At 37.5% G+C, this 24,957-nt stretch overlaps 1 protein-coding gene across 1 annotated transcript; it reads left to right on the forward strand.

Moving 5' to 3' along the window:
* The first annotated feature begins 114 nt into the window (after positions 1-114).
* LOC122656637 (26S proteasome regulatory subunit 7) lies at positions 115-23,239 on the forward strand. The gene is made up of 10 exons (XM_043851244.1): positions 115-271; positions 3,261-3,342; positions 13,012-13,103; positions 13,217-13,294; positions 13,421-13,482; positions 20,348-20,492; positions 20,632-20,850; positions 20,999-21,180; positions 22,520-22,695; positions 23,050-23,239. Exons 1-10 carry the CDS (start codon positions 188-190, stop codon positions 23,205-23,207), a joined length of 1,278 nt encoding a protein of 425 aa, XP_043707179.1. The 5' UTR covers positions 115-187; the 3' UTR covers positions 23,208-23,239.
* The last annotated feature ends 1,718 nt before the right edge of the window (positions 23,240-24,957 follow it).

Raw genomic sequence — 24,957 nt, forward strand, 5'->3', positions numbered from 1 at the left:
GCAATATAAAATCTTTTTTTAACTTTTGTCCTGGGAGGGTTTAGGAAAAGGTGTAGGTTCAAGGTTAAGAGTCTTGACTCTTGATACACATTTCCCACACCATAAATCAAGCCTAGAAGGGCAGCTCGGTCATCTGTCTCACCGGTGAAAGAAAGATCGGAAAAAGTTTCGGAAGAGAAGTTTGACAATGGCGCCGGAACCTGAAGAAGAAATCAATGAGAAAAATCCACGGCCTCTCGATGAAGACGATATTGCTCTTCTTAAAACTTACGTAGGTTTTCTTCATGAAAAACGTTAAAACCTTAATATGTTTTTTCTCTTTAGCTTGTTTAATTTCGCGATTTAACTTTTTTTTTTGTCAGATTTATTGGAATTTGTGAAGTTTCTTGTACTCGAATGCCCATTAGTTTATAGATCCCTTAAATTTTGGTTGATGGATTATTTCTTTCGGACTGTTTTCTCCTTAAATGTCGATTTAGGGCTTCATATTTTCAGCACCTACAAAAAATTTCTTTGGTGCAGAAGTTTTCCCAGTTGTACTATCTTTCTCTCAGTATCAGACTATCAGGTGTTGGTTTTAGTTACTGATGTAGAATCTGTGATGCCATATTACCCTTGGTAGCTCTTACCAAATTTAAACCAGTTGTTTCAGTGGCAAAAGTGGTGTTAATGGCTCAGTTTCATTATGTAAATAAACATGTATTGGTTTGAAGTCGTTGTATGTAGTATTTCTTTTCCCATTTATTCCTGATTTTGATTGGTATTCCCTCTGAACTGTGGAAACCATAGAGATTTTCGTTTGATGTCCTTTTGGGAATGGAAACATTGGCAATTTATTGAACTTAGTTGTGTAGATATGATACTTACTGTAAATTATGATTATTTTTTAGCTTGATTTGCACTTTAGTGATTTATTTGCTGGCAGTGGTTTTTTCTTTATGTGCTTCAGAGGGTTAGAGAATATTCATAGCCCCCCCCCTCTCCTAATGTGGTTTGGACACCTAAGCACAGGTGTCAAAAAGCAAACAACCCAACTAGATAAAATTTGAGATTCAGGTAGAGATCCGATGGAATCAGATCAAGGGATCTGATCTGTACAAAATTCAGGTCGAAGACTTTATTTCAGTGACAGAGTCAGATATTAAAATCTTAGGACAATCCAATGGATGGATGTTAAGATGCAACAGATACCTATTGAGAATAGGATACCTCAAACAGAACTGCAGAACCGGAATTAGAGAACGGCCAATATCAGATATTCAGATCAACTGAGAATCATAATAACCCAATATGCTGATCCAATATGAGGTATAAGATACCAGAATCTCAGGTCAATCCACTCATTAGATTCTGAGATCAAGGACTTTCCGACTGTAGGTAGGAATCTCAAAAATAGAGCAGCAGGGGCAGATTATATCAGAAGATGTAGTCTTGAGAAATTAATAAGCTTTATAATAGATAGTAAGAAGCAGCAAGTAAGAACCAATCACCACCAGAAAAGAGTCAGACTGAGATCAGAATACTTATTTGAATCAAACAATTAGAAACTAATGAAATAATGATGCACAGGATACTTCCTTGGAAGCTGATGGCAGAAAAAAGGGAGAAGGATATGACCTGGGAATCAACACCCGAGGCCTAGGTTGGAATCACCGCCAACTAAGTTACTGCATCACCACAGCAACAGCAGAACTACGTTACCACAGAAACAACAGAACTATATCACAACAAAACCGTAGGTGGCAAAACACTCAATTTTCATCCAACTAAATTGTGGGGCTTTTTGAGCTTTGCAACTGCTTATATAACTTCTAGTAAACCTGAATCATACTGACCTTAGGAATACTTCTCAGCCAATAGGAAACAAGCCTTAAACAACTAAGGAAAAAAAGGCAAAAGCAGAATAGGAAACTCCCAACTGTAAGCTAAGCTAAGGGAAAATTCCAACTAGACTAGGACACTACTAAGTGATAGAAACATACTATAAACAGGACTGGAACTTATAAGAGAGTTTCCAGCATGTACACGGAATTAAAAGAGATAAAAATAAATCCTAATCTAGACCCCATGTTGGACTGAACCAGTGAACCAATAGTAGTTCAAAATCAAACCAGAAGAATTGGTTTGACCAGAACCTTTGGCTAGAAAACCAGCCTTCTTTTTCCCTCACTGGTGATCTGCATCTCCCCCCCCCCCCAATTTCGCTACTACGTCCCTGTAGAGCACCTCTTGAGTGATTGCCAGATTGGAGTTTTTGTTTAATCTCAAATGTTTTTGTTGACTACTTTGGTTTGCTCCCGAGACATAATTCCTTTTTTTATTGCAGACCAAATCATTGGCCAACTCTTTGGGCACGTCACCGTATAAGTAGGAAACATGAGAGAACTGTATGAAGTTAGCGTAGTTACTTTCTTGAAGCTATCTTATAAAGATTCCTGCCAATTTTTCTCTACTGTCTTCATAAATTCTCTATTTCTTGCATTTTCCCCCTCTTTTGTTCCTTCAAGGACTTTTAATTGTGTAGTGAATAAATATGTAAACTTGATCTGAGAATAAAAATAAAATTAGTGGGAGACTTGGGAGGAAAGGAATTGAAGAATTTTCAAAGGTGCAGAGGAAGATGTTTCTCATGCCGTTGGGAAATCTTTGATGCCATAAACTAGAAGGAATTGCTTGGTGCAGGTAGCTCTGGTTCTCAGGGCAACTTGCAGTACCTGATATGGGGCTCCTGAGGAGCGAGTTCCTGCTTTTGTTTTTTGGGTGTACGTGTCATGTTTTTATTGCAAGTCTTGAGGAATGACTGATTCTTTCTTCTGTATGTCCTGTTTATATGGGCACATTACTGTATTCTCAGTTCACCTAATTGAAGTAAATTCAATATTCTTTTATTGATCATAACTTTTTGAGTATCCAAAATGAAAAAGATTAACATTTGGTTTCCTATCTAAATAAACAACACGGGCCAAAAAAAAAAAAAATAGAAGGAAGAACCAGGCACCTATTTCTCTGAGTAACTAAATCTATTGCAATGAGAGAGAGAGTAATAAATTAAAGCCAAGCAACTGTACCAAAACTCTTTAAAAACAAAATTATAGGCTAATTAGCCCCATCCCTAGGAAACAAGATTTTTGCTCAAATGGGATAAACAATCAGAAATACTAAAAGTTTTCTCTCTGCTGCAGGTATTAAGCTTTTGATGGGTTGAACTGGTTATTTGATCCCACATCATATCTTTTAATTCTTGTATATTTCAATTGCAGGGTCTTGGACCATATTCTACTAGCATAAAAAAAGTGGAGAAGGAAATCAAAGAAATGGCTAAGAAAGTTAATGACTTATGTGGTATGTTTTTGTCCCTGCTGCAAGGATTTTTTGAATTGGGTAAAAGACAAAGGAAATTAACATCTAGCTTACTGTTCCTTAACAAAAATCTGGAAGAGTTACATTTACTTAGTAGACCAAATGCATATTTGCATGATTTAGATTGAGCATTTCCCCCAGTGAATGATCTAAAGCCTTTGTGTACAAAATGAATGGTCTGCCTGCTACGGGGGCAGCCAATACCAGAGGCTTTTCAGGTACTCTTTGATATCTTCGATATTTTCTAGATTGAAGCTGGATATTATAGTCTATTTGAATTCTGCACTTATTTGCTTCCTATTTCAGTGTCTGTAACATTAAAGAAGACCCGAATAGATTGAATGCTAGACTTGCAAGATGAGTAGGCAAAAGATGTTCTTTAAGGGGAATGCTAGAGGGGCGTGGCTACCTATGTTACATTTATGCGGTTGTTAGTTTTGGTTTCTGATACATATGAGGTGTTGGGCTCGGCAAATCCATAATAATGATTCAGGGACTAGGAGAGTGGTATTCAATTTTTTCTTCATAAATTTAAGTATTTTATTAACTAATTTATAGTCTAATAACAATTTTCAAGGTCCATTTGGTTAGAAAGAAAGTGAAGTGAAATTAGAGTAAAAACATAAGTTATTTACTATATTTAATATGTTGTTGGGTTAGCTAGACAATTATTCTTGTTAACGGTTGTAAGATTTTCTATTTGTTTTTTACTTCATTTTCATCCCAAAAATATTTTGTTTCACACTTCTTCTTAATGACTACAATTTTTTTTCCTGATGGGTATAATTACAAAAAATTTCATTTTGTTTTGGATTTAATTTTACTTCACTTGACTTAACAATCTCACATCAACCAAATGGGGCCTGAGAGTTTCTAAAGCCATGGTTTCAAATATTGGTATTATATTGGGTGGATTAGTTCATCCAATACTGAACCAATCCCAAATTCTGATACCTAGATCTTTACTAGAGGGGTTGATATTCCCAGGTTGACATTGAGGGGGTGAATTAGTGTCTTCAAAAACTGTTTTAGTATTGACCCTGATAACAATAATGACAGAGATGTCTTCGAACAAAACCTGATTGGTTGGAGCAATTCGTAACTTTTACTAGTCCTAAGCTATGTTTGTCCTCACTACTTCTTCCAGAGTCATTTTAGGCCTACCCTTGGCTCTTTTACCTTTTCAAATCGGAGTCAAATCACCTCTCCTGTATTGGAGCATTCAAAGGCCTCTGTTGCACATGTACATGCCACCTCAACTGACTTTTTCACCACATATTAGGTATAGGAGCTACTCCTAAAGTAGCTCTAATTTGCTCATTCCTTATTTTATCTTTTCTAGTTTTAGTGTTTTACCACTCATCCATCTCAACATTCTCATTTTAGCTACACTAAGTTTGTTTATATGTTGTTTCTTTACTGTGCAACATTCTTTTCCATAATCGCTGCTAGTCTGATAATTGTCATATACAATTTTCCTTCGAGATGTAAAGAAATATATCGATCACACAACACTCTGGACTCACTCCTTCACTTCGTCCACCCTATTCTAATTATTTGTGCAACATCATCCTGTATTTCTCCTCCTTTATTTATGATTGAACATAGGTACCTAAAATTTTCACTTTGCGGTATCTCCGTATCATCAATTTTCACCACCCCACTTTCAATCCTACTGTTACTAAAGTTGCAGAACATATATTTTGTTTTGTTCTATGTATCTTACAACCTTCTGATTCCAAGGTTGATGTCAATAATTTTAACTTCGCATTTATCCAGTTTTTGTTTCATCCACCAAAATAAATAATCAGTAAAATGCATACATCAAGGGATCTAATCTTGAATGTCTTTAGTCCACAGTTGTCAAGGCGCTGCTTTGCCTCCAGGTCTCCTCCAATCCCTTGGGTTGCCAAGACACTGTTAGAACTATGCTCTAGTCAGCTCATCTATGATTAACATAAACAAATATGGGCTTAGAGCTGATCCTTGATACAATCCAATTGTAATTGGATTCCCCCCTTCACACTATTGACTACACCATTATACGTATCGTTAACTATGTTCACATAGTAACTCGAAACACTTTTCTTCTCTAGCATTCACCCAATTAACTCTCTAGGGACTTTATCATTAGCTTTTTTGAAGTCAATAAAGACCGTATGGAGATCCTTCTTACACTCTCAAAATTTTTCCCGTCTCCTAGCAAATATATAACTTCTGTGGTTGATCTTCCTGGCATAAAACCTAGGCGGGTTTCAATTATGCTCTACCATAATTTCATATTACGGTTCAAAAGTTTTATTCCTTTATAGTTATTACAGCTTTGAATATCACCTTTATTGTTATAAATCGAAACCGCAATTCTTCTCCATTCATCTTACATTTTTCTTGTGCTCATAATCCTATTAAACAACTTAGTTAAGTTATTCCATTAATTCCTAAGCTCTTTCACACCTCTATTGGCATACCATGAGGACCTATTGTTGCATATTTTCATCTTCTTTAAAGCTTCCTTTACTGCATACACCTTAATTTTTCATATATATGTATATAAGATTTGTGATTTCTTGATGGTTATTATAATCTTGTAAAACACTATTACTTATATTGTTTTCATTTAGTAAGTTGGAGAAACAGTTTTTCCATCTATTTAATCTCATCACTTTAATGCTGTAATATGGTTTAAATTTCTACTCTTCCTTGCCCTCATTTTAACTAGTTATAGATATTTCCCCCCCCCCTCCTTTGTGCCTAAATTGTTAAATTCATTCTAGCAAATTTACCTTTTTAAATCCTCTTCTTTAGTTGTTTACCAAGTTTTAAAACTAAATTTCTTAGCCTTAATGGCTGCTTGAACTTGAAGCCTGGGAACCTTGGCGCAACGGTAGGGGGGGGTTCTATTGCAACCTAGTTGTTGTGGGTTTGAATCAAGGAAACAGCCTCTCCACGAAGTGGGAGCTAGTCTACATACATCTGCCCCTCCCCAAACCCTACAGTAGTGGGAGCCTCGTGCACTGGGATCCCCTTTTTAATGGCTGCTTGAACTTCATCATTCCACCACCAAGTTTCCCTAGATGAATGTCACTTTCCTTTGGATTCACCTTGAACTTCTTTTGCTACATTCGTAATATAAGTAGCCATCTCGTTCCATATTATATTGGTGTCTTCATTGAAGTACCACCTTCCTTGTGTTACTAATTTATGAGTAATTGTCTTAAAGTTTTCTCCTATTAAATTCTACCATCTTATCCTAGGGCAAATTATCTCACATTTCCTATTATTTAGCATTTTAAGACACATCTATGACCATTAATCTATGATGGTGGTTAAGCTCTCCCCTTGTATAACTTTGCAATCTTTATGTTTACTATTGATAAATTCTAAAATTGCAGTCTCTTCATTTCATCTCCAAAACCATGTCCTCCATGAATGCTTTCCTAACTTCTACTAAACAACGACAACAACACAGCCTCATCCCAATTGAATGGGATCGCCTACATGGATCCTTTCTCTCCAATCAGCTCTATTCAAGGTCATACTTGATACAAGCCCTAAGCTATGCATGTCTTTCCTCACCACTTCTCCTAAGATCATTTTAGGTCTGCCCTTGGCTTTTTTAGTTCCTTTAATTTGAATCAAGTCACTCCTCCGTACTCGGGCATCCAATGGCCTCTGTCGAACATGGCCATGCTACCTCAAACGACTTTCTCGTAGTTATCATGTATCGGAGCTATTCCCAAATTAGCTCTTATATGTTCATTCTTTACTTTATCTTTCCTAGTTTGCTACTCATCCATCTCAACATCCTCATCTCCGCTACACTGAGTTTATCTATGTGATTCTTCTTGACTGCCCAACATTCCGCACCATACATCATAGTTGATTGTATGACTGTCTTATAAAATTTTCCTTCGAAGGAATACGTCGATCACACAACACTCCTGATTCACCTCTCCACTTCATCCATCCTATTTTAATTCTTTGTGAGGCATCATCCTCTATATCACTTTCTTTATTTATGATTTAGCCCAAATACCTAAAATAACCACTTTGCCGAATCTCCATCTCATCAATTTTCACCACCTCATTATCCATCCTAGTTTAACAAAAGTTACGCACCATAAACTCTGTCTTATTCCTACTTATCTTAAAACCTTTTGATTCCAAGGTTGATCTCCTTAACTCCAACTTAGCGTCAATTTCTATTTTTATCTCATCCGCCAAAACAATATCATTAACAAAAAGCATACACCAAGGAACCTCATCTTGAATGTCTCTGGTTAAGTCATCCATGATAACCACAAACAAATAAGGTTTTAAAGCTGATCCTTGATGTAACCCTATTGTAATTGGGAATTCACTACCTTGACCCTCTACAATTCTTACACTTGTCACCGCATCATCATACATACCTTTAATTTTGTCCATTTATTTACTCGAAACACTTCTCTTCTCTAGTACTTGGCAGATTAACTCTCTAGGGACTCTGTCATAAACTTTTCCTAGGTCAATAAGGACTATATGGAGATCCTTCTTGCAATTTCTAAATCTTTCTATTAGTCTCCCAAGTGAGTAAATAGCTTTTATCGTGGATCTTCCTGGCATAAAACCAAATTGGTTCTCTGTAATAATAGTTTATTGTCTCAGGTGGGTTTCAATAACTCTCACCCATAATCATAGTTTGAGAACCCGCGAGATCTCGGCGAGTTTCTTGGTTTTTCGAAATCCTGAGACGAGATGGGGATCAAGTCATAAAAGTACAATATCTCTCCGAGATCTCGGTTTGACATAGGAAAATGCCCATCTAGGTCCTTTATATGAGTGCCAGATCTCGAGATCTTGCTAGAAAATCTTGGTATACAGACACTTATGTATGCCAGGAACCAAGACAGACAAGACAGACACTTATTTATGCCTAATATCATTTAAGTAAATGTTTTTGTAGATCAAATACCAAAAGGACAAAAAGTTAAACCCCCAGTTCAAGAACAAAAACTGGATTTTCGACGGTAGGTGCAATTTTCAATTTTCTAATGCTGGGGTTTTTCTCGAATCTAAAAATTCCATAAATCTTATTATGGTAAAACATTGCTAAAAACCAGAAGTGCAGTAAAATATTCATTTGTTTTGATGTCCAAAAAACTATTTTCATTCGGAGCGATTTTGACGTAAGATTCACGCACACCGAATTAAGTTTTACCAGTACATAACTCTTTCAATATAATAAAGCACATCTTTGTCAAAATCGCTCTGAATGAAAATAGTTTTTTGGACATCAAAACAAATGAATATTTTACCGCACTTCTAGTTTTTAGCAATGTTTTACCATAATAAGATTTATGGAATTTTTAGATTCGAGAAAAACCCCAGCATTAGAAAGTTGAAAATTGCACCTACCGCTAAAAATCCAGTTTTTGTTCTTAAACTGGGGGTTTGACTTTTTTTCCTTTTGGTATTTGATTTTTTAACTATTTTTATTGGATTTAAATAGGGGGGTATTTGCTTATTTATGAATAATATCTTAAGTAAATGAAATACAAATACAAAAACATTTATTTACTTAAATGATATTAGGCATAAATAAGTCTGTTTGTCCTGTGTCTGTCCTGGTTTCTAGCATAAGTAAGTGTCTGTACTGCTTTCCCACTAAGTGAAACTCCTATTTGGACTTTGTTTTTGCAAAATCTGATAGTTCCATTGTGTTTAAATGGCCTAAATTAGGCTGAATACCAAGTTTCAGACCCAAACTAGGTCTAAAACCCGCCGAGATGAGGCTTCGAGTCGAGAAAAAAAAAAGTGCGCCAACTCGGCGAGATCTCGATTAGACTCGACTCGGTTTTTCAAGGGTCCGAGTTAGCACCAAGACCTGAGTTTTCGAACCTTGCCCATAATTTCATGGTATGAGTCATTAGTTTTATGTCTCTATAGTTATTGCAGCTCTGAATATCACCTTTATTTTTGTAAATCAGAACCACAATGCTTCTCCTCCATTCATCTGACATTTTCCTTGTGCTCATAATCTTGTTAAACAGCTTAGTTAGCCAAGATAAACCACAGATTCTTAGGCTTTTCCACACTTTTATTAGGACCTCATATGGGCCTTGTGCCTTGCCTACTTCCATCTTCCTTAAAGCTTCTTTCACTTTAGATACCCTAATTTTCCGTTTATATTTACGACATATGGTGTCTTGATGGGTAATGCAATCTTCTGGAACACTATTATTCGATGTCTCTTCATGTAGTAGGCTACATAAATAACCTTCCCATATCTTCTTAATGTCTTTATCCCTTGTTAGTACTTTACCATCTTCACTTTTAATACATCTAACATGGTTGAGATCTCTACTCTTCTTTTCCCTCACTTTAGATATCTTATAGATAACCTTTTCCCCTTCTTTTGTGGTTAGATTGTTATAAAGATCTTCATATTTCGTCGCCCTTGCTTTTCCCACAATCTTCTTAGCTTCATTTTTTGACAAATTTATACCTTTGTAAATCCTCTACATCCTTAGTCCTTTACCATGTCTTAAAACTTACTTTCTTAGTCTTAATGGTTGCTTGAACCTCATCATCCCACCACTAAGTCTTTTTAGAGGAATGGCGTTTTTCTTTCGATTTGCTTAGGACATCTTTTAGCAACCTTCTTAATACAAGAAGTCATCCCATTCCACATCGTATTAGTGTCTCCCTCAAAGTCCCACTTTCCTTGTTTGACCACTTCATCAGTAAATGATTTCAAAGTATCTCCTTTTAAGCTCCACCACCTTATCCTAGGTCAAAAAAGCTCATTTTTCTTACGATTCTGTGTAATGAGGCATATATCCATGCCCACTAATCTATGTTGTGTGGTTAGGCTCTCCATTGGTATAACCTTACAATCCTTACATAACTCTCTATCGGACCTTTTAGTTAGGAAGAAATCTATTTGGCTACTATGATGCCCACTTTTGAACTTAACTAAATACTCCTCTCTCTTTTCAAAGTAAGTGTTTACAATGGATAAATCATAAGCGACAACAAAATCTAAGACTGCGATTTCCTCATTCCTCTCTCCAAAATCATACCGTCCATGTACACCTTCATAGACTCTACGATCTTTCTCAACACGTCCATTCAGATCACTCCCTATAATTATCTTTTCTCCTTGACTAAAACCTTGCACTAATCCATCCATGTGTTCCCAAAATTGTAACTCCTACTTTCATCCAATTCTACATTTCTACTTGAGGTGCATAGGCACTAATTGTATTGACAAGATCTTTCTCCAACACAAAACAACAACTCAACCTTATCCCAACTAAATGGAGGCTTAAGCTATGCACGTCTTTCCTCACAACTTCTCCTAAGGTCATTTTAGGTCTGCCCCTGGCTTTTTTAGTTCCTTCAATCTTAATCAAATCACTCCTCCATATTAGAGCATGCAAATGCCTCCGTTGAACATGGCCATGCTACCTCAAACACCTTTCTCACATAGTTGTCAAGGCGTCCAAGCGCCTTGTCTGGCGCGTTGGTGTTGCCTTGATTTTGGACCCTCTTCAACGCCTTGGGTCGCCAAGATGCCATGACAACTCTGCTTTCTTGTAGCTTATCATGTATCGGAGCTACGCCTAGACCAGTTCTAATATGATCATTCCTTAGACAAGCTTGATGGATATAATCCTATCTCCGAATTTTTTAACATCCACCACATCATTCTTTAAATCTTATCCACTACTATGCCCACTCTACTTCTATTACTTTTCTCTTCCCATATACCAAATTTTAAAGTTATCCAACTCCTTAGCTTTTTTTTCCCCTTTCATCTAGTCTCTAGAATACGGGCTATGTTAAACCTTCTTCTCCTTGTAACATCCATCTAATCTAATCCTACGCTTTTGGGCTAGCTTCTTTACCCGCACTTGTCCATGATGCAAGAACCCTTGCCTACTTGTTATCGAATCCAGGTGCCTACGTGGCGCTCTCGCTTAGAGAGCACACCATAGTTAACCCTTGCTCACTTTTCACTACACCCGGGTGATAGTGTAGCGCAGTGCTTATTGTGTCGGGGAACGTCCTAGCATAATGTTTATAATAGAAGGTTGTAGAATCCATGTATAAGGATTTGGCTGGGGTTTTTTTTTCGGGTGCCGGCTGCTGACCTAACGCATCAACCCCCCTCCTTTATCCGGGCTTGTGACTGGCAGCAAACACTCGGCTTCTATAGCTTGATTGCTTCCATTACTCTATTAGAGAATTATTGTTTTGGTGCCTTGTTATTTGTGGGTTCTAAGGTTTTAGATCTCGGTTTCACCAGGCCACGAAACCGAGATCTTGGCAAGATCTTTTTTTTTCTCAACTCGATGGTTGGTTTAGGTGGCCATATGGCCAAGTTAGGCCCTGAAACTTGACATTCACTCTATTTTAGGCTTTCTAAACACATTGGAATCATTAGTTTTACAAATTCAAACCCAAAATGGTACTTTGACTACGGACCCTAGGTTGTTAGTCTACGGCATGCATGAGATCTACCCTAGGCTATTCTACACAATATTTAGAATTCATTTAATTAAAGTAGAGGTGTAAAACAATTTATATAAACATTAAGAATTAAACTACATCAAACCATAAGCCATTTAAGCATTAGGCATCATATTCATATTTCATTATCATACATAGTGATGGTTCGACTGTTTGTTCATAATTGTTAGAAACTTGGAAAGAGACATAGTCACATAGATTAAATAAATACAAGTTAGTACTGAAACGAGTGTCGGGCCGGATCATCATAATGACCTCGTTGTTGTTGTTGTCGAATCAAGCTCAATCAATAGATCGGTGGATATTGTATAACATATATTAATTTCAGTCAACAAAACAAGGTTAGGTCATGTTTCTATGAAAAAAAATTGTTTTTTAGAAGGAATTTTTACCTAAAAGTGTTCTTGAGATGCAATGCAACTCCAAAGAGAGATGTTGAAGCTTCAATCTTCAGTTGGAGGTGAGATTTGCCCAAAAAAATCACAAAACTTCCACTTTATATGAGTTTTCCCTACACAGCAAACCAACAGAGGCGAGACAGGCGAGATTTCGACTCCGAGGGGGGATTTTATAAGACTTAAGTTGGTCTAGTTCAACCGAGTTGAACCAAGACCGAGATATTGGGCGAAATCACAGCGAGATATCGAGATCTCGACCGAGATATTGTAGTATTTAGGTATCGACTGTGATCTCGTCTCAAGATCCATCGAAACTGAAAAATTAGCGAGATCTCGGCAAGATCTTGTACCATGGTGGGTTCATACCAACAGGTATATCTTGTTTATCTGTGGTCCTAGAACCAGCCAACCAGATCATGAGCATACGTGCATGCTACACTATTGATTGATGACAACTTCTAGACAATCTTTCCTGCATTTTTCATCTGATTCTCCAACCTTGTCTACACAAACTCTGTAGTTTTGGTCTACTTTGAGGTACATTTTTCTCTATTTATTACCCTTTTCTTCAATTAGTTTGTAAGTCGTAATTTATAATGGATTCTTTATTCTTTCATTCTATTCTCGTTTTTGTGATTAGTTGTTGGCACACCTTTAGTTTCTTTAGACCTTGAACAGATAGATCTCTCTTCTACATTCTGAAAGTTTGGTCTTTTGCCTTTGTTAAAAAATACAGGTATTAAAGAGTCAGACACTGGTTTAGCTGCACCCAGCCAATGGGATCTGGTTTCTGATAAACAGATGATGCAGGAAGAGCAACCTCTACAAGTATACGTTCTTGTGTCTACTTTTTGCCTTAACTTCTATATGCGGTTTCAATCAGCGGCCATATTTCATTTTTCTACATGCTCTTCTGATTTCTGAAACTGTGTTGGAAATAGGTTGCAAGGTGCACAAAAATAATTAACCAGAACTCTGAAGATGCAAAGTATGTTATAAATGTTAAGCAAATTGCCAAGGTAATTATTTATTATTTGAAATTACTATACTTTAGAAATTTGTTATAAATATGGTGGGCCCCCCTCCCCTTTTTTTTGTTGAGGCCGTGGAGTGGGGAGTTATTTATTTACTTTTGGTTAATGCAGTTTGTCGTCGGGCTGGGTGACAAAGTTTCTCCCACCGATATAGAAGAAGGCATGCGTGTGGGGTACTCTCTCTCTCTCTCTCTGTGCATTCAAAGAAATAAATCAAAACAATGACTTTCATTTTATGAATAAATTCATTTTTATGAAAAAAAATAAAATTATTCGGCAATTGGCCAAAAGGTCTACACAAAGAGGCACAAACTGTAATGTACACAAAACCATACAACCTGGTCTCCAAGGACACATCTCATGGATGGTGAGACTTTAAACCTTTGACTGATTGCACACAATTTTACATGAAAACAGTAGACTAAAATACTTACATAACCATATAAATTTTTTGGACTTTGGAGCTGAATATCCATGAAAGTGGCCTCTCACGGCACAAATGGATATGAACCTATGTATGTGATCTCTCCCAATCTCATCTCAAGTTAGATCATCTACTAAGGAGTTTGTACTTTAAGGCTGTAAGAAAATGAGGTATTCTCCTGATTGTTTTATTGATTTAGATTCCCAAATCAAATGCTATTAATGTGGTACCATACCCTTGATTTAGCTAATAGGCAGGCCCATGTTTGGGCCCATCTAATGCATATATTTAGGTCCACAGGTCCAGCCAGTTTTCTGTCCTAATATGCATCGAGCAGCAGCTTAAAGGAAGATATTTTCTTCAGAACAATCTTTCAACAGATATACTCATATACCCAAGTTAAAGGGGAATGATCATCCACAATGTGATAAAAATAAGAAGATCCTAACCTATTTTTGACACGACAGAGACCCCAAAGATCAGAATGAACTAAGGAAAATAAAGGCTAACTTCTAGACAAACTACGAGCAGGAAAGGATGACTGATGATTTTCCCGAGTTTACAGGCTTTACACTCAAGACAAGACACCTATTTGCAACTAGTTACCATATGTTGAAGCATAGTTGTCATGGCGGCAAGGCAACTTAAAGTGGTGGAGGGGTGCCTAAGCGCTTAGGCGATAAGGCGCCCGCCTAGGCGACCAACGCGCCCAAGTATTATTTTTTATTTCTCGTATTTTCTAACATTATTTAGTATGTTACAATATGTACCTTATATCATAAAAAATCAACATTAAGCCACATCAAGTCATACAAAAATCAATATTACGCAACATCAAGTCATCAAAAATCAACATTAAGTCACATCAAGTAATCAAAAATCAATATTAAGCCACATAAAGTCATAAAAAATCAACATAGAACTAGAAGACAGCAGAATTGAAGAAGTAAGCTATTGGAAGTTTGAAACAATTAAACCATACATTTGGTTTATACTGTTCTTAGAAAATATGATCTTATCAATAAGTAATTAAACTGCTCTCGTATTTCGAGAAATGTTCTTGTTCTCTAAGAAGTTTGACTGATCAATTGATTTTATTTTTACATGAGACTTTTTGTATTAGGTGGAACACAAAGCCAGCTTTCCAACAAATCCAAGATTGCTTAAATCTGATTTATATTAAAGGAATTATGTTCTGGTCAAACCTTATTTGGTGTGCGCGAATGTTGTCAAAATCGCTTTAAATGAAAATATTTTTTTAAAATATAAAACAAATGAATATTTTACCGCACTTTGGGTTTTTAGTAATGTTTTACTATATTAAGATTTATGGAATTTTTAGATTTGAGAAAAAAACCCAGCATTAGAAAGTTGAAAATTTCACCTACCCCCAAAAATCCAATTTTGTTCTTAAACTGGGGGAGTTGACTTTTTATCCTTTTGGAATTTAATTTTTTAACTATTTTTATTGGATTTAAATAGGGGGTATTTGCTTATTTATGAATAATAAATGATATTTGGCATAAATAAGTGCTAGAACTTGGTCTGATACTAATTAAACCAGTGCAAAGTGCCCTGTACTAAGGCGGCAGTCGCCTGGACCCCTTGAGATCCGCCTGGCTGCCTAGGCGACTTCTTGACAACTATGTGCTGAAGTTTGGATAGAGATAGATGCCCGAACCAAAAATGCCATTGGAGAGGAGAGAGAGCACTAGTACTAGTACTAGCAGCAACAGTGGTGGGACTAGTGCAATTCAGATAGTAGAGTCCAGTCTACTCAATCCCACATTCCCACTGCCAATTGTCGTTTTTTGAAGATAAAAAGGATAAAAAGTGTCAAAACAGTTAAGAGATTTAGTAAGTTGACTAATTAACAACAAGCTTAACAGGAACTGTGATACATGAAGAACAGAGGATAGGTTCATGGATGTAATAGGGGAAACTGTACCATTACCAGTCACATGTGTAGAGGACTCATTAGCAAGAATGACAGGTGAAGAGTTAGAAAGTTTTGATAATGAGGAAATTAATATTGATAATATTGATTTATCAGTCATATGGGTAGAGGCAACAGAATCAATGATCCAAGGAGTGGAAGATGGTGGATGTAAGAAAAGCTGATGTACCTATGTGGGCCAGAACGCTTGTGGATGAAGAAGCATCGGTGGATGGCTGAAGATTCTGGAGAAGTTTTAATAAATGGTTGTAGTCATCTCTATACACAACTTGATGAAGAAACTCTAGATGAAGATTCTGTATTGGTGTCACCAGAAGACATCTTTGCAGTATTACCATCAGGCACAGCGGTATGAGCTAATGGTGGAGTCCACTTTGCTCTACCATGTTTAGCCCAACGTGTATCAAAGGTATGATTGGGCTTGTCTCAGAAAGTACACTGTCTGAAGGGTTGGTCACTCTGTTTCCCACCTATACTTCTGCTCCCATGGACATGATCACCCCATAAGCCATGCCCTCTCCTAGAGAAGCTAGAACCTCGGCCACAACCAGCAACAAATGTAGAACTCTCATTAGGAAAGGGTGAGGTAACAGCTTTGGTAGGAGTAACAATACGCTGAAGACGTGCGAAAGACTCAATAAGTGAAGGTACCTTTTCTCCATCAAGCAGCTGACTCTTGACAGACTGATAATCAGAATGTAATCCAGCCTGCAACATAAAACTCTTCCCCATCAAGCAACTGACTCTTAATAGACTGATAATCAGAATTAATCCAGCCTTAAACTTTGCAACGTAAAACTCTTCCCCATCAAGCAACTGACTCTTAACCAACTGATAACCAGAATTTAATCCAGCCTTAAACTTTGCAACATAAAACTCTTCCCGCTGATGTTGTAACTATTCCAATTAGTAAGAGGCTGATGAATGTTGAGCTCTTCTCTTATATTCGTAAAAGCATTGAGGCACTCATTCAAGGACCTGTCCCCTTGCATGAAAGTAAACATTTTATCATATAAATCATAACACAGGATATATTCTCCTCGTGAGAGAAGGTTTGCTTCAAGTCAGCCCGCACTCCTTTGACAGTGGGGTGGAACATACATTGGCTGCAATAGCCAAATCCATACTGTTCCATAACCATATATGGAGGGTGTCATTCTCACGCTTCCACTCCTCATAGGCTTTCATATCAGAAGGTCCTTGGAATTAGTAGATGGAGGATCAGATTGGAAGTACTTCAACGTCCCTTTTGCATTAGTATAAACCTTAACTGCCCTGAGCCCACAACAGATAATTACCAACTCCATTGAGTTTGATAGTGGTGATCTGGATGTTGACAGTGTCCGAGGTAGATTTGGGATCAGCCATCATGCATACACTGAGCAACACCTGATATAATAAGAGCACACCAAACAGCAGCACCCATGAACTTGATTCAACCCAATGTTTGGAAGAAAATTAATAACAGCAAAACGTGGAGCAGATGTCCTCCAGATTTGGATCGAATGATCCTCAACAAGAAGGGAACACTGCCTTTATAATCTCAGACAGATCTGTAAATCGATTGAAAGAAAATATCCCAATAACAAATTACCGCAGGCTGGAATGGGAGAAATTATAATCATAGTTCGAAAATTCATTTTGTTTCGGTGCTTTGGTGAAAAGTCGAAACCACCGAAACATCGAAATTTTGCCAAAATGCAACTTTTTCCCAGACCCTGCAATAGCGGGAGCCTCATTCACGTAGATGCTCTTTATTTCAAGTTGATGTTTTGGTGGGCAAATGGCCATAGTAGTAGGCTCTAAAACTTTAGAGAAACCTTGTTTTAGTCTAAATAAACATATGTAAACCTTCAAATTGCAAAAAAAAAAGTCACACAAAGTGGTGTTTTGGATTTGCATCCTTTGTTGGTAGTAAACGTCGATCCATGTTGTATATCTTATGTAATTTTTCCTATTCTATACATTGTTTTAGTACTGTAAGACATAATTGGCTAGTGAAACAAGTAAATTATGCAACATTGGATGAAGGAACATAATATTAATTATTTATTTAAGAAATAGTTAAAGTAGAACTACTACAAAGTACAATGAACAATACATAGGCACCCAAGTACAATGAACAATTAATAGACACCCAAGTCTTCCATGTCCCAACAATACATTACTATGCTGTCTATTGATATGAACTATGACATGCTAGATTGAGTCCACTCATGGTCCGACGGAGTTGACATGCATTGTCCTCCGATTGATGACAAATGCATCACCGGCTCACCTCTTTCCCTCATCCACTCCACCAATGGATCCTCATCATTAACTGAGAAACATCAAATTGAGACCACTAAAACAACTATGTAGGCATTTATTATTTTTTCCCTAACCTTTATATTTTTCTCATAGTTAAAAATAATTTCAGAATTTTTTTTCAATGAAGTAGTGTTCTAATACAAGAAAACCAAATATGGTATAACATTTGAGGCCTCATTCAGAGTCAATTATCCTTGCAGTCCCTCTAATTTTATATTAATAGAAAACAGCTGCACAGTCGTAGCTGTAGTAGAAGTCTAACTAGGAAACAAAAGATAAAAGCACTAACTAACGAAACTTACTGCCCGGTACATAACACAATGGGGACATTCCCCATATCGTGTTAAGTACACACATACATTGTACCCCCATGGTGCATAGGTTACATAAATTAACAAGCTTCATTGAGTCGAGCAATGTTTGATACCACTCATACGTTGCTCTACCAAATCTGTATTATTGAGCAATATTAGATAATATATCCTATCCTAGTACTTCTTTGAATCATCCTGCATTTGCTGGAAACCTTTTTTTATTCATTAAAATAGAAAGATCATAATTTGCATGTAGACTCTCATTAGTGCCTTGCATTAAATAGAAATCCACAAATCTTGTGCAACTGAAAATTTGTGAGGCAGATCTGGGGTTCGAAAACCCGACTTGGATCGCTTGTGCACCCAATCAACAAATAACCCAATTCTAATAACTACTGGGAATCTGGTAATATATCAGATTTTTCAAGGGGCTATTGGTAACTAAAAAGCAATGGGCTTGAAAGGATTTACTATTCATTGTCCAGGGACAATCTTGGAAGGAAATGTAAAATTAGGACTAAGTAGAATAAGGGTAGATATAAGGGGTATTAATGGAAACTAAAAGAATAAAATAAGCAATTAAGAGAATCGTGGAAAAGGGGAAAGAAACTACCGTCTTCAACCTCTTAACACCCAAAACGAGAGATGAAAAACCAGCAGAAAGGTTGAGAGGAAGAACTTCTTCGATCAAGCACTATTCAAATTAAGAATTCAGTCGAAAATCATATTTCAAAACCCTTCTGAATCCCACTAATATCAGACCTAAGCAAACAATATATTTCAAGTGATGAATGGCTGAAACAGTTCTGGCAGAAGGGTTTCAGACCAGATCTGATTTCTGGATAAGACTTCCAACATAGAGCAAAAGTCTACTCGAGGCTGTGAAGGGTGAATCGTTTCTATTGCAGGGATTTTTCTTTACAATCTCAAACGGTTCTGAAGAGAGGCAGTAGAGATCGACGCCAACACCTGGGCTGCTAAGGCAGAATAAAGTATCTGTAAAGAAGGTAAAGGGAAGAAGAAGAAGACAACAGGAGAGAAAAGAAGAGATTTCAGAGGAGGGGAGAGAGAGGGAGAGGTCACACGACCATTGCTATGTACCAACCGTCACCATAAACAACTCAATCAAATTTCATTCTCAAATCTGAAAATTAAATGACAATTACAAGAGTATTTAAAGATAAAATAAAGAGACTCCTAATCCAAATAATCTTAATCATTAACTAAAACTAAAACGGGACTCTATCTCTTTTAATGCTTAGCCGACTAAAACTAAAACAAAAATTACAAGATAAACCCAATGAATAAATCTAAAATAAATAAATAATTAAATATCCTATTAAACCCCAAAACCCTATTGGACCTGGTTCATCTTCACAAGGATTACCCAACAGGTTTGGGCCAGTCCAAGGAATTGCTCCTGCATCACTTTGGGTACTGCCTAGTTATATTTCCTATTAGTGCATAGTGATTACGAAGAGGTGGAAAACTGGAAGATGTGGATGTGTTGGGAGTATTTATATATTTGAGCTTCTATAGAAGGTGCACTCCCTTTCTGCACCTTTTCTGTGCAATTTTTTGTTTCCTTGCTCAGGTAGATGTCCTCCATCTAAGGCAGTCACATCTCCTTTTAAATCTTCTAAAGAGGGCTAAAGAGAAAAAGAAGTAGAATTGATACAGCGTTTGGCAAGGTTTGGTTCGACATGGCAAAGTGTAATTCACATTCAATGGGCTGAATCAGGTTTACCATAAAAAGTCGTTTATTTTGGAACTTGATATTGAACGAAATTATCTGTGGAAAGCTGAAGTATTATTACCAAGTGCTTCTGTTCAGAATTGGTTGCTTTTGCAGTTTTTTGGCATTTGTCTTGATCGTGTTTTCTCTCATGCATAATGTTAGGTCTTTTATGCTACTGCTCTCTGCATCTACTGATTGAAGTTTTTATGTTGTGTACTTGTAGTTTGCTTGAAGTTCTTTCCTCTCCCCCACCTTTTTTATTGTCTGACTGCTGTGTTTATTGCTGTTTTTGCAGGGTTGATCGAAACAAATATCAGATTCAGATTCCCTTGCCCCCAAAGATCGATCCAAGTGTAACCATGATGACAGTGGAAGAGAAGCCAGATGTTACATACAATGATGTTGGTGGATGCAAGGAGCAGATTGAAAAGATGAGAGAAGTATGTGATACTTATCATGTTTTATTCTAGTATGACTCAGGCATTGGTTCTAGGTGTTAGAATTCGCCAAGATCCTATAGCTGTTGAGGTTCTACCCTTGACACTCATTTTTTTATTTCATCTGAATTTCTTTCTTAAGGTTGTGGAGCTGCCGATGCTTCATCCCGAGAAATTCGTGAAACTTGGCATTGATCCTCCTAAAGGTGTTCTTTGCTATGGTCCTCCTGGGACAGGCAAAACACTCCTGGCTAGAGCTGTAGCGAACAGAACCGATGCTTGCTTCATCCGTGTAATTGGAAGTGAGCTTGTCCAGAAATACGTTGGTGAGGGGGCTCGCATGGTTCGAGAGCTTTTCCAGGTGAGAAACTGTTGCATGTTTTCACTATTTACAGTTCACATTTCTCTCGTACTGTTTAGTTGTTCTTGTCCGAACAGAAGTGTCTGCAATTTCCTACCTTGTTGGTCCTTAAAGTATTGTCTGACATATTTAAGTAACATGTTAATAGATGGCCCGTTCAAAGAAGGCTTGTATCGTCTTTTTCGATGAAGTGGATGCCATTGGAGGTGCACGTTTTGATGATGGTGTGGGTGGAGACAACGAGGTTCAGAGGACCATGCTTGAAATTGTGAATCAGCTTGATGGATTTGATGCTCGAGGGAACATCAAAGTTCTAATGGCGACAAATAGGTCTTTTGTCTATTTATACTTACTTTTATTCGTCATATATACGTCATCCTGAAGTTGATCAGCATGCCATGTTTTTATTTTTAACTACTTGGAACGGTGATATAAAAATTCTGACCATTGGATGTTTAGGAAATGATGTGGATTGTCCATATAAAATTTCAGGCTGAGATTCAATGTATCCTCTCATATGTAGGCATATTCTCCCATGTATGTGCATGGCCCCCCATTGTAGTCCTTTTGTAATCTCCAATACCATGTTTTGCCACTTGGATAATTTGGATTGGGCTGAAACTTGACAAGTGAGCGGAGGACCTTAGGGTCAACCTGTACACAAAAATTCAGCCCCACCTGAAATGCCACATGGCAGTTACTGGTGGGCATGCTTTTCTATTTAATGGTGAGGGCATATGTATAGGTATTGGAGGGGGGGGTTGTCTAGCATGTTTAGAGGGTCTACTCTAGACTGGCACTAATATCTACCATGGATAGAGCTGAAATTTAGTTTACGGGGTAAACCCCAATGTCTCCTGCTCATATATGTGGAGTTTCAGTCCAGACAGTTGGTCAACTGGAAAAATAGAGTTTTAGAAATCCACTGAAGAAATGGACAAATAGAATACAATATATGCAAATACATGGTGAGGTATATGATTGAATACGAGTCTAGAATTTAATATGGCCAGTGTAGACTATTTTTTAGATATCTGTACAGTCAAGTTTGCTGCATTGCCCTTCCACGTGGCAAGACTTGGTGCCGGTCTGGAATAACTTTTGCCTATATTTTACGACTGACAACTTGTACTTTTCTGTTGTGCACTATATTAAATTCATTATTGTACATCTATGGTTTTATATACAACTCTGGCTGCACTTTTATTTGGAGTACATTTCATGAAGGGCCCTGCATGTGCTTTGTCTATAATGGTTAGAAAAACCTGATAACATTGAGCTAGAATCATGTCAATCTGAGTCTGCGGATCACCTGAAAATGGCCTTAAAAAGTTTATTTCAGTGCAGTCAAGTATTCACCAAGGGAATTGCTTCTCCCGTCCAGGATCCCTGGTGCTTGCAGCAAGGACTGGGTAGGTGCCAAAAGATTGTGTAATGGTGCCTGTGTCCCTTTCAACAGTCACTTAAACCATTTAGTCAAGGGGTTGTTTTCGAGTCTTAATATAGGTTGAGCATGGTTTCAAGAAAAGAAAGGGTTATCAACAATAGGAGAATTGGTGCTTGGATGTTAGGCATTGCCATTGTTCTTGCTCTGGCTTGTTTATTTGCTTTCCCTTTTTTGTGTCCTTGCATATCAGTTTCACTGATGATTTTTATTTAATATTTTCAGACCTGACACCCTAGATCCAGCACTTCTACGTCCTGGTCGGCTTGATCGTAAGGTAGAGTTTGGGCTACCTGATTTGGAGAGTAGGACACAGATTTTCAAGATTCACACACGGACAATGAATTGTGAAAGAGATATTCGGTTTGAGCTTCTCGCTCGTCTTTGCCCCAACTCTACCGGTAAGCAAAGCTACTTGACAATACTATATAATTCTTTGTGATATTGCTTTTTGACTTTTATTGGTGTTTAACCATTGTTAATCTCAGTGATGTGGTTGGATAACTACATAACCAATTGATGACTCTTTTGTTAATTGAGCTAGCCTTTGGTATTGATCTTTGGGTGTGTGCACATAAATATTCACCCTCCAAAAAGATCGATACCAAAGGCTATCTAAAAGGAAAAGGCCATATTATCTTGAAATTGTGAGTTTTTGTAATTTATCATATAGAACTCTGCCATGGAAATGCATTGTAGCACATTTCTGACGCTTGCTGATTGGGGAGTACTTACTGTTCACGATTTCGCATCAGGTGCTGACATAAGGAGTGTCTGTACTGAGGCGGGGATGTTTGCCATTCGGGCACGAAGGAAGACAGTAACTGAGAAAGACTTTCTTGATGCTGTGAACAAGGTCATCAAGGGCTATCAGAAGTTCAGTGCTACACCCAAGTATATGGTGTACAACTGATGAAGCTGTTAACGAGTGCATTTTCATAAATGGGAAATTTTTGTATGCCCATTGTTGGCGGAGTCATTTGCTTCCCTGCGACACTGCTGTTTCAATTGTTAAATGATGCAAACACTGGAAAGTGCCACCAGGGTAGTCTCTTCTCATGTGTCGGCTCATGGCTAATGGTATTGTGAGTTATTTCAGTATCAGTGGAATTGGCTATTCTGTGCTTTGTTTTGGACGATTGTTGCCCACCATTCTATTGTTGTGTTCTTATAATTGATTTTACTTTACAAAAAGGTAATGTTAGGTCCCAATTGCTCATTTGCTTTTATTCAGTAGAAATGAGATTTACATTTCCAACAGGACTTAGTTTTGCTTCACCCATTCTATACTGTTGATGTGTTCATGTGATAGGATTCCTGTGTCACAATTAACTCCCACCCTCCCATGGTACAGGGTCAAAAGTATACCTCCCCATGCCAATCTGACCAAGGCTTTGACGGTTGGCTTGTTTGGGTCTTGCAGGGTGGTTGTGCGTGAGTGACTGTGGAGACGCTTCTCTCTCTCTCTCTGTCTCACTATAGATATTCCTGAACCCTCACCATTATCACTAACCTTTGATAAAACTCAAAATCACTTAATGGAATTTTGTAGATGGTAACCATGCCAAGCAGATTGATCAGGCAAGACTCATTCGTCTTCTGTTTCTTTGGAACCCTTGGACTGTCATTGCATTTTGGATTTCAGTTCTATTTGATAACCATTTCCCCCTACCACCGATTAAAGGATTTAATCAAAACCGAAACGAGGGACAAATTCCCCTCGATTTCGATAGGAAACTCTAACTCCATTTGAAAACCCTTAAATTAAAAATCGAATAAAAAGCCAACGAAATTCCATATTCTACAATATGGTTTCCCATAAACCACCTCTCCAGCATGGAAATTCAAGCCTCAAAAAACTCAAACAAAGTTAACTGCAAGAAACTTCAATTCTGAAGACTCAAGTGATAAAAAATAAAATAAAATAAGGGAATTTTCTAACGAATGTACGAGATTAACATGGGAGAGGTTCCAATGTTCGAGGCATATCAACGAAGGGTGAGAAACGAGTAATTTCCAAAGGAGAAACGACAACCATAAACGATTTCAAAGATAATGAGACAAATTTGCAAAGACGAAATTTAGCGGTTGAAGGATTAGAGGATCTGTGTGACCAGTTCCAAGCCTCCAACTGCCTGTGTGTCAGGGGGAATATACCAAGCTTGCTACTTGGTCACGACCCAAAAGTTCTTAGAAGATTCCCACTCAACCAAACAATATGGGATGGAATGCTATGACTCTCTCATTTCCTTTCCCTTTTTCTGTCCTACTATCCAATCTCATCGCATTTGAGACTCAGTTCCCTAAGTTTTTTTCATTCCATACGTCCCTACAAACAAATGGGGCCGGGGCCGCAGGACTAAGGATTCTCTCATTCTTCCATACCCCCAACCAAACAGTTTCCTTCCCTTTCATTGGTGCGGTTTCCATTCTTGATATGGTAGAAAACCTCTGCAAATAACGGTACAGATTTCTTTTGGACTTTGGATGGCCATCTTTGTCTACCTGCACTTCGAATTGTACCTTATAAAACAAACGATGTGGCTAATTTGATTGCCCTAAAATGTTTGTGGAATAGATTAGAATATCCCTGTCTTAATTTCAACTATATTCCACAGAAGAATGATCCTTGTGTTGGAATTATGTCCATTAAACTCGAATTA

The sequence above is a fragment of the Telopea speciosissima genome, chromosome 3, assembly GCF_018873765.1.
Source record: "Telopea speciosissima isolate NSW1024214 ecotype Mountain lineage chromosome 3, Tspe_v1, whole genome shotgun sequence".
NCBI lineage: Eukaryota > Viridiplantae > Streptophyta > Magnoliopsida > Proteales > Proteaceae > Telopea > Telopea speciosissima.

What these genes read in the sequence shown, in the direction of transcription:
- LOC122656637 (XM_043851244.1), top strand. Translation starts at nt 188, where the DNA reads ATGGCGCCGGAACCTGAAGAAGAAATCAATGAGAAAAATCCACGGCCT. An exon ending in GAAAGTTAATGACTTATGTG is followed by an intron (nt 3,343 to 13,011) that starts GTATGTTTTTGT and finishes TAAAAAATACAG; the next exon opens with GTATTAAAGAGTCAGACACT. An exon ending in TGGTTCGAGAGCTTTTCCAG is followed by an intron (nt 20,851 to 20,998) that starts GTGAGAAACTGT and finishes ACATGTTAATAG; the next exon opens with ATGGCCCGTTCAAAGAAGGC.